The sequence below is a fragment of the Marmota monax genome, unplaced genomic scaffold, assembly GCF_021218885.2.
Source record: "Marmota monax isolate L192 unplaced genomic scaffold, Marmota_monax_Labrador192_F-V1.1 WCK01_AAM20220418_F8-fsc00045, whole genome shotgun sequence".
Classification (NCBI taxonomy): domain Eukaryota; kingdom Metazoa; phylum Chordata; class Mammalia; order Rodentia; family Sciuridae; genus Marmota; species Marmota monax.
The window spans coordinates 2,909,568-2,920,208 of NW_026692132.1; the positions used below are offsets into that span (position 1 = coordinate 2,909,568).

Below are 10,641 nucleotides of genomic sequence, written 5' to 3' on the forward strand. Positions count from 1 at the left end.
CAAACACGAGTTGCTAAGCAACTCAGTGAGACTGGATCTCTAAACAAAATACAAAATAGGGCTAGGGATGTGACTCAGTGGTTGAGTGCTTCTGAGTTCAATCCTTGGTATCTGCCTCCTCCTAAAAAAAAACCCTTTGTTTTCTCTTCACTCAAGTAAAAATTTTGATTCCATGTGGACATTTCCAAATATTACATATACAATATTTAATGTGCCTTAAAAACTCTCTGACCTCTTTTTCCTTCTCCCAGAAAATGAATTATTTATAATTCTTTTCATAAAGAGATAATCAGCTAAAGAGCTTTCTTAAAGGTGGCAAAACTGAAAAGCAAATTAGTTTTATGATTTCAAAGAATTAGCTGACTATTCATTTATTGTAATGTTTTCAGACTACTTTAGAACTCTCAAAGGAAGAATAATGGTCTAGTATAGTGCTTTAAGGTTTCCTTTATGGACAGAGTAAGGCATTTAATCTTGACAGACTCAATTGTTTTTGATTTCTTGCCATGGATATCCATCATAGAAATAGTAGTTGTGATTAATAGCATTTTGTTCACTAACCAAAAGCATTTATAATGTATACATGGATAATATTCTAAAATGGAGAATAACATTAAAGTTAAAAAACTTTAACAACTAAAAAATTAATATCTGTTGGGGAAAGAGGGCTATAAATGTACATTCAGGAGAGATGGAAAATAATTTATAGATTTTCATGAATTTTAAGGAGAAAGTGCATGAATACATCTTTAAGAGAGAAGATTCTCTTAAATAGATCATTGTAAATGGTTTATTAGTTAAAAAGATACCTTCCTAGTCCCCATATTTTTTATATCATCAGGCTAAAAACTATAAGATGGTGGTGGCAGCAATGTAGAGAGACTATACAGACTTAGAAAAACAGTGGCACCAAAAACTAGACTCTGTTTGAATTATTAAGGGAATCACATTTCCTCCCATATTAAGGTCCACAAGATCAAAGCAAAATTGAGAGGAGGAGAGATGTGCTAACACATAAGATTTTGGTAGCATTCCTAGATAACATAGGAAAACTTCTTAGATAAATCTATGTTGAAAAGGCTAAACAAAATTGAAATAAAACAGGACCTCGTTGTAGCTCAGTGGTATAGAGTATGTGCATCCAGTGCATGAGTGCATGAGGCTCTGGGTTCAATCTGTCTCTCTCTCACTCACACACACACACACACACACACACACAGAGAGAGAGAGAGAGAGAGAGAGAGAGAGAGAGAGAGAGAGAGAATATAGAACATTAATTAGTTGAAATTATGAATTCACTTATTTAATCAACAATTATTCTTTTGAGTTCCAATAATCAGAAAGGCACTGGATTTAGCAAATAAGACATGATCTCTGTTTCCGTAGAGGGCATTTGTTGAGGACAAACTATGGCCAGGTGTTTTATATATCTTACATCAACTCTACAAAGTGGATATTTCTTATCATTTCTCCTTTTATATTTGAGGAAGCTGAGCATCATAAGGGGGATAGATTGCTCAAAGTCATGCAAATAGTAAATGGCAGAGTTAGACCCTAAAATCACCTTGTTATCTCTAAAGTTCACTACATTATGGTGCCGGTATCTACGAGGAAACAGAAACACACACAATTATCTAGGATACAGATCAGAAACTGTAAAAAGTACTAAGAGAGGATCTGTGACCTGCCATAGGAGCACAGAGAAGGGAAGCTGTTCAATTGGTCTTTGGGTAACCTCTGGGAAGGCCTTTCAGAAGCTGGCACTAGAGCTAGGCCTTAGAGGTAAGTGGGGAAAAGCATTTTAGGCAGAGACACAGAGGTGTACCCCACCTGAAGGTTGAAGAAACAGTTTACAGTCCCACATGCTGGAGCGGTGTTTCTCACACTTGGTGTTATTTATACCATAGTTTTGATTTTAGAATTTTTGGCGACATACCTGAATAATACCATGGTTAACAATCATTACAAAACAGTGAGTCTATTATGAGGTTATTTCAAAGGCTTTAAAGTTAGGATACTGGGCTTTGAATCCAGGCTTTGCCATTTTCTAGTTATAGGAATTCTGGAAAACCATTCAAGCTTTGTTTGGTCAAATGGTAATAATCATGAGGGACAATTTTAATAAGCATATGAGGTGATACACATAAACTGCTTAGCTTAGTGTTTAGCACAAAATATACATACAACAAGTTGGGTTTTATTAATATCACATCACATATCTATAAAAACATTTGGTTATTGCAGGATTCCTTTTGCACCATGGTGTTTGCAATAATTTTGATCTGGAATATCCCCTTAGGGATCATGGGCTAAAGGCTTGGTCCCTAGCCCATGGTACTGTTGGAATGTGGTGGAAACTGTTTTTTGGGGGGCACCAGGGATTGAACCCAAGGGTGTTTAACCACTGAGTCACATCTCCCAGCCCTTTTTATTTTTTATTTTGAGACAGGTTTTTGCTAAATTGTTCAGGGCCTTGCTAAGATGCTGAGGCTGGCTTTGAACTTGTGATCCTTCTGCCTCAGCCTCCTAAGCCACTGGGAGTACAGGTGTGCACCATCATGCCTGGCACATGGTGGAAACTTTGAGAGGTGGGACCTCGTATGAGGTTTTAGGTCATTTGGGACATGTCCTTGAAGGGGACTGTGGGAGCCCAGTCTCTTCTTCTCTGTTTTTCACTCAGCTAAGAGGTAATCAGCTTCCTCCCCTAAGCACTCCTGCTTAGGGGAGGAAGGATATACTGCCTTGCCACAGGCCAAAAGCAATGGAACCAACCAACCATGAACTGAAACCTCCCAAACTGTGAGCCAGAATAAATATTTCCTCTTTTGAACTTGATTATCTCAGGTATTTGGTTATAGTAATGGAACACTGATTAATACAGCATACTGAACCATATTGTATCCTAAACTAGCATATTCTGCCATATTATATATTATTACTTTTTTTCTATATACTTAGAAAATATACAGTTTAGTTATAAGCTTTCTTTCCTGCTGTCTTAATGTTTTGTTAGACCCATTATCTTCTACTTTCAGCAAATAGAATCATTTTCTATATTGCATTGCAGGACCCCTTAGCTTAATGTATAATTTGGCATATATTGCGCATATTTAAGCATAGCAAAAATATATTTTACTTACTGATTGTTTTAGCAGCATATGGGTGGGCCAAACAGCATGCTTTGGACTAAATAGTTGAGAACAAACTATATGGAGTGTGTGTAGGGGGCATATGGGAAGAGGGAAAGAGACAGAAGTACATGATGGTCAGGTTGGAAAGGGACTAGAACATACTGAGCTAATGGAAAGCCATGTAGGGGAGGTGCAGAAATGTATCTAGAAAAGTAGCACACTGATGTTTGGATTTTAAGAAGATAATTAGTGCATCCTTGAGGATTGCAGTATAAATCTATTGACAAACTCTACATCCTTCAAAACTAAGTGACTTTGGGAAGGGTTCTTGATCCCTTATCTTTGCATTCCTGCATCTAGTATAGTATTTGCACATGGCAGGCTCTCAATAAATATCTGTGGAATTAACTGAGTAGTTAATAAATTAATGGAAGGACTCAGGTCAGGAAACCAGTTATAAGATTATTAATATAGCAGTCTATTACTCTGTGTTTGTGTGTGTGTGTGTGTGTGTCCGCACGCACACAGAACTTTTTATTTTTTACTTTTAGATGGCATTTCACTAAGTTGCTTAGGGCAATCTTTCTGCCTCAGCCTTCCAAGTCACTGGGATTATAGGTATGTGCAGCCACACTTGGGTGACCATAGTCCATTAGTATTATATTCACCTGTAACTCACATCATCTTGTTTGACAAAAGCTTATAAAAATTGATTAATAGTTTGAATTTAAGGTTTCATTTCTAATTCCTTCCTATGTGAAATGCAGTGAAAACTGAATTCAAAAGTACCAACGAAGTTGACTTTAAATTATTTTAAATTCACTGGAAATAGCCTTTTAAAAATCTCCATAGTTTTGGTATAAATATACAGTACACGATATCCTAAGAGAAGAAAATGCTGACTAATTATTGGTGATCACATAATTTGTTTGAAGGAATTACCAGGAGTCCACAGAGTGAATTGTGATCAGCAAACTGAAATGCATTGTTTTGTAATTTATGTAGAATTCCCGATAGAGCCTTCAGAGTTTGCCAATATATCCAGTGATTAAAGACATTAGGCCAAAACAAATCTTCCATCTTTGCTTTCATAGTTCAGGAACTATTACAGGAATAGAGTTTACCCATGAACCAAACAAAAATGTTGCTATAAATCACTGCATTAATTGCTGGGTTAGAGGCTCTGCCCGTATCATGAAAAGCAAAGAAGAAATGTTGCCAAAAAGAGACATGCTCAGTTGATTTGACTACACCAATGTGTTTAATTCCAGGCTTTAGTCAAAACAGGTCTAGGTGACAGACTCATTCCTGTGATCATTTGATTGTGACCTATTAAAAGAGTTAATTGTTTGACTTTTCCTGTTCTTAACAGTATTTCTATACTTAGAACATTGTATATGGTTTGGGGCTTTATTGAAAAGTGTGAATCTATCTTTCTTCATTTCTCTCTGATTCTGTTATTCCAGTATATCCTTGGGCTTTTGCAGAGACTCATAATCGCCAAAATTTAATAGAATTCTTAATTTTCAATTAAAATTCTAATAAGGCTTTTCTAAGCTGACACACCAGAAGTAGCAAATTTTATATTCATGTTTAAAAAGAATATCACCAGCACCAAAAATAAGTAAAAATGATAAAATAATCAGGAGTACTTAGAAATTTAAAGGAATCAGATGACATGAAATACTGGCTTACCTTTTGTAGATACTTTATTTTCTCCTCAGATTCCTGAATTCTTAGGGTGTTAGCAATAAAATCTGTGTCCTCTAGAGGGAATAAAGTCAAATTCAATCTGAAAAATTTTATCATGATTTTATAATAACAAATTGATATAAAAACTGGATAAAGGTTAAAAGAGTAGAAAACTACACACAGATATATGTCTTAATACTGTATGACCAGATTCATAAGTAACTGGAGACTGGATTAATTAGCTATTGCTGCAGGGAACCTCTAATCTGTTTAGATGATGAGTAAGCCTGAGTCAGGGCAAGAAAGAGTCTGTAGAAGATATTCCGGTTCTACATTTCTATTCAACCTGTTATAGAAATTTAGGTATTAAAAATAGTATGGTCCCTGATGCAGGGTCTTAGGTATGCAATTCAGAAAGTTATGCTAATATGTAAAATTGTACCTTTGTACTTATTACCCATTTTCTGAAGAACCTAGGCATTCCAGATGTTGAAAGGCATTAAAGTTGGTACTTACTCTTATTCTCAAAGGGAATATGTTGGAAGTGACTTTTCTCTAAAAAATATAAAAGGGAAGTAAAGAAAATCATTGAACAAAACCACAATGTAAAAAGGTGTCTGAATTTTCTATCCCCTTAAATACTGCATAATAACAGTTTTCACATCCTAGGCCTCATGTAAGGCTTACTGGTTAGTGAACTTGATACTAAAGTTGACTTTGCTTTCAGCTTAAACTAGTATCCTTAAAATCCTTTTAGCCAACATATACTATTTCCTCAGATTGTTCCATATTGCTTGTCAAACAGATGCCATAATTTAAGGGACATTTAACATGTATTGTTAGATGTAATAATGATACCAGCGATCCTTTTAGGGTGGAAGGATCTCTGGCAAGGTTCACGAACTACTTATACATGTGTTATATGTATATGCCTTTTACTCGTTTTGTATCTTTCAGACTGAAATGATTTTTATTTTAGCATTAGGTTGGGAAGTTTCTCCTGGAAGGGGATCTAGTGTCTTCTAGGTAAGTTATGGTACGGGAGGAATTACCTCTGAGAGGCGGCTACTTTACTCACCAGCCACAGAGTTCTTAGTGGGCCGCGCCACCGGCAGACGCTGACTGCTTCCTCTGCTCAGCACCAGCTGAGATTCGTTAGTGGGATACATGGACGCCCCGAGCCAAAACTGTTTAGCTAAGTTGGCATCCTGTTCCGAGCAGCCAGCGAACACCAGTAACCCCGGAGAACAAATTTCGTGAGACTCCTTTCCGCTACTAGAGCTGCTGCAGGGCCCTGTTTCCATGGCAACTCAGGACGCTTCTCCAAGCTCCCTCACCCCTCCCTCCGGACCCGGCAAGTTGTTACCAGCCGGCGGCGGAAGCTCTGTTTCTTCCGTAGGTGTTGGGGTCCAGCGCGAGCTCCTGGCCTATTTGAAGCCCAATTCTATGGTGATCGCAGGCTTCGGGACCAGCCGAGCCTTGGAGTCTAGATGCGAGTCACAACATCAACTTTTGGATGTGTCCTGTCAGAGTCAGTGGGGGAGCACTTTAGCCTTAACAAAAGCTTCGGGCAGCTTTCCACCCTTCTCCCCCTCCCTACCAAAAGAGATCTGAATAAACTTTAAATTATTTGATTCCATCACACCAATCTCCCCTCCAAGACCAGACTGCAGAGGTTTAGCACCTGCTACTGCAGAAGTTCTGAGACCTGCGTTGGAGAATTCAATAGGATAGCTAGTAGCTAACATTTTAGCTAGAGGCCTGGACTGGGCAGATAGGTAAATGATTACTTAAAAGAAGGGATATATCTAATGAGTGGGCCTAGTTCTTTCATGAAAAATAATGAATTTTTTTGTTAATATATCCTTATGAAAGTATCAACGAGTGCGAATAGCTTTTCCGGGAAATTTTGTTAATCTAGGAACAATTTAACCATTTCAGCAGTAGAAAAATTGTGATTACTATGGCAGGAACTGAGATGGACATCATAAAGCCAACTGAGGAAAGGAAATGGACAAATGATTATCCACAATTTATATCTTTAAGACACTTTATTTTTTTCAAAATATTGCTAACAATATAGTCTCATAGGTCAAAGATCAATAGCCACAAGTCAATAACAGATCAACCAGTTGAAGGAAAAAAATAATCTAAAATAATTTTGGTTAAGAGCCTGAAGGAATATTAAAAAATACACATACATACATATTACATATATTGTATATTTAGCAACTAAATGCTATTTTTCTTGGTTGAGCAACCGGTAAGTAGGCAATGGATAACATCAGCCATTCCAATAGACCTCTCCTCCAAACACATTGATGGTGCACAGGCAGCTCATTTGGATGAATCCCAATCTTTTTACCTGGCCGTGTGGTTAGTGATTGGTACTATTAGCAATCAGCTAACTACACTGCCTAGTAACTAGACTCACAGAAAAATAACTTCAGTCTTAAGTTGGTGCCTCCATTTGTTGTGATAGGCAAATCATTGGTTACATCGGAGTTCACTTAGTTGCTGGCTTGCTGAATACGTTACTAATGGAAAATAGTAATGAACCATAGCATACAGCCGTAACTGTTACATGGGGGAGGGGTTCTCCAAACAGTTTAAATGTCTTTTCTTAAAGCCTTTAAACTCCGCGCATTTCTTCCTTGCACGAGACCGTACCATCCTGGTTGGACTCCCTAGAGACAGCTAACGATTTAACTATCTGGAGAGCAGCCAGCCCCTTCCGTGGGTTTACTCGCACTTTGGCAACTTGCTCCCGGACAAACGCTGACGCATCACACTTCCAAGCGCTGCTGACTCCTCTCCAGACTCCGCGGGGCAGCGGGTGATGCTGTGCCTTGTTTTGATGGCAGTGGAATTAGTGATTGTAAGCACCATAGTACAATCAGCTAATTACACTGCCTACAAACCGAGCACCGGGCGCCCGCCGCTGCAGCTCCCGGATGGTCCGCAGTGCCGATGTGGAGTTTCCGAGCGGGCTGGCGGGCCGCGGGGACCCGGCCCCCGCCACCCCCCACTACACCTGGGCCGACACCTGACAGGGACTGGGGGCGAGGCCCTGAGCCAGGGTCCTCCGCGGACGCCTCCAGGGTTGACCGGCCCGCACCAATGCGGTGGTCCCAGCCGGACTGGCAGCGCCCATCGCGGGTTGTCAGGCCTGGGAGCAGCCCGGCCCAAGGGTCCTGCATCCCCAGGGCCGCGCCCCCGACCCCAGGTGACCCGCGGGAACGCCAGGTTCCCCCTCCCCGCGGTCTCCCGCACCTCCCAGGGCCTTCCTGCTCAGCTTCCCTTCCCCTTGGCTTCTCCGGGCCGGTCTCCCATTTCTCTCACGCCGGGTCTAGCCCGCATCAGAAAACTTCTCTTCAGTTCCCAGCCCAGACCCTAGAGCCGGCTCCTAGCCCCTTGCTCCCCGCAGCGCCGAGCCGCCAAGTGACCGCGGCGGTGGCTGTGGCGGGCCAACCGCCCTTGGAATCCCGCGGGCAGAGGGGGCGGGGCGGGCGCGAGGTGTGGGGAGGAGTGGGGGAGGGGAGGAGGCTGAGAGTTGGGGCTGTGGGCGGCCCCTATGGGGGCCTCGGGGAGATGGAGGAGGTGGAAGCACAGATTCTTGATGAGTTTCCCTTCCTGGTGTAGCTGTAAGGGCAAAGAGCTCCTTCTTTCCCCGTTCCCCCCAAAGTTCCACAAGCCCACCCAGTTTTCATGCCCATTACGATCTGAGAAAACAGCTTCCCAGGTACCTCAGAGTGTAGGCTTGAGTTTTCCAAACGGAGGTAGGCCTGAGTGTCCCCTGACAAGCAGGAGAATTATGTTTGAGGTGGCCATCTGCACCCTTGCTTAACTCTGGGGATTTGGGCTGTATTCTTAGAGGGCCATACAGTGAAGTGAGGGCTCCATTTTCTAGTCAATAGCTACCCAGCCAGCTCCTTAGATCAAAGTGTGGTCCTTTTGGGATCAAAGCCTAAGTTTTGTACTCCTCAAGGTCAGCCTCAGGCAGAACTACTAGCACATACTTGTTTAAATACTTGTTACATGTTCAGCATTTGTTTTACCCTCCACCTTAGGCTAGGTGGTGACACAAAGTGAACACACATTATTTGTCATTCAAGACAGTATACAATAAATTACTAAACTGGATAGACGTTACTAATAGAAACAGAAAGGGAGGCACCAAGAGAACTGTAATGAGAATGTTCATGGAGGAGGTCAGATTTGAGTAGGTCCTGGGAGCAAGAGTAAATTTGGGTATTCAGGGTGAAGTCTGCAGAGGCCAGAGAAACTGTCTAGTGACAGTTTTGTTTTCCTGTTCTTGCAGTTTCACATCTAATGGTGTGGATGTGTTTGAGCGTGGGATAGGTCAGGAAAGGGGACAGTTAGAGAGGATTTCTGGGTGGTATCTACTAATAATTTTTTCCTTTAGATGTTTCCCCCCTTTTTTCCTTTAATGAGTGAGAAGGGAGAGGAAAAAAAATATTGTGATTAGACACATGGTAGAACTCGATTGGAAGTAGTCCCACTAGAATGTGGTTGCACGCAGTATAGAGCAATCATTGTTGACCCTGAAGGCTTAATTCTTAATTATTTTCCACAAAGGAAATTTCTAGCCAGCTGTAGATCGATTCCTAAAACCAGCAAATGGGCTCATAGATGCCACTAGTAACACGAATAGGGACAGGCAATCTAGACTATTAGACACAAATTCCAAACTAAAACTATTAAAACAAGAACTTCCCAAGGATGAGTTTGAGAAGGTTATAACATTATCTTTGACTATTAAAGACACCTTTTTTTTTTTTTTGCCAAAAGCATGCTTTGTTTTGTGAAGAGTAAGAAATCAAAGTGAAGTAGAAAATGTTAATTGTAAAAATTATAAAATTAAATTGTAAAAGATCACTTGCAGATGATTTTTGTATTCATTCATCCCATATTTGGGAGATGCACAATGTTGTAGCACACATTAAACAAATCACTTCATACTTATTTAAAATATATACATAAATGAAAGTAGGAATGAAACAGCCCTCATTCCATTAACAATATGCATACCTAAAACTTTCGTGAGAATAGTCATAGAAACAGTTCTGTTTCTTCAAATTATTAGTCGTTTTTACATAATACTATATGTAATGTTTCTTCCTGATTTATTTTTAGTTTAAATTATTAGTTGCATTTTAAGGAATCTTACCTGAGCTGGATTGTCGTCATCCAAGGTGATGATTGTGTTAGATGCCTTGAAAATTAGAAACTTTTCTTCAAAGATAATCAATAAAGAAAATTTATGTAAAAGTCATCAAGATCCATTGTGTACTAAATTTTTTAAAATGTACTTATTTTGTGTGTAGTATAATTAAAAAAGTGAAATACATCAAAAAATGTGTGTGGCCTAGTTTTGTTTGAAGAAAAGAATGCTTGTTCATAGGGTTGCTGTTGACTTGGCCTGCAGTTACTAAAGAAACTCCAAGGATCTTGTCGCCTTTATGGTTCATGTCTAGGCATGCCTGGAGACCAGGGAGACCCATGATTTAATCTAAGTAAGAATGTTTGTGGTGTTTAAAATGCCCAAACAGAAGATTGCATTTGTTTTAGACAGCACCAGGAAGGCACCTTTTAGGGGAGTTGTTTACTGTTTTAATTTCTATGCTTTTGGTGATCAAGGAGATGGGGAAGGAACTCTAAGGAGTGGAGGTGAAGTTGGTGATTAGAAAGAAACTAAGAAGAATATTGAAAACAAACACCGTCTACATTAGCTTTGGCAAGTTTATATTGGTTTAATTTACCACTCCTAGATAAAAGACTAGAGTGATAGGAATTG

General features: G+C 40.0%; 1 protein-coding gene across 3 annotated transcripts in view; it reads right to left on the minus strand.

The window, feature by feature from the left end:
* Hoatz (HOATZ cilia and flagella associated protein) overlaps positions 1-10,381 on the minus strand; it is a 31,475-nt gene extending 21,094 nt beyond the window's left edge. The window contains exons 1-4 of one of the 3 annotated variants that reach the window (XM_046466021.2): positions 10,015-10,376; positions 5,902-6,346; positions 5,340-5,378; positions 4,827-4,897 (exon numbers count right to left, since the gene is read on the minus strand). In XM_046466021.2, coding sequence (XP_046321977.1) covers positions 4,827-4,897; positions 5,340-5,378; positions 5,902-6,127 — 336 coding nt within the window. In that variant the 5' untranslated portion in view covers positions 6,128-6,346; positions 10,015-10,376. Of the gene's footprint in view, positions 1-4,826; positions 4,898-5,339; positions 5,379-5,901; positions 6,347-10,014 lie in introns of all 3 variants that reach the window. The other 2 variants (XM_046466031.2, XM_058586398.1) reach the window with 2 other exon arrangements.
* Positions 10,382-10,641: the final 260 nt, after the last annotated feature.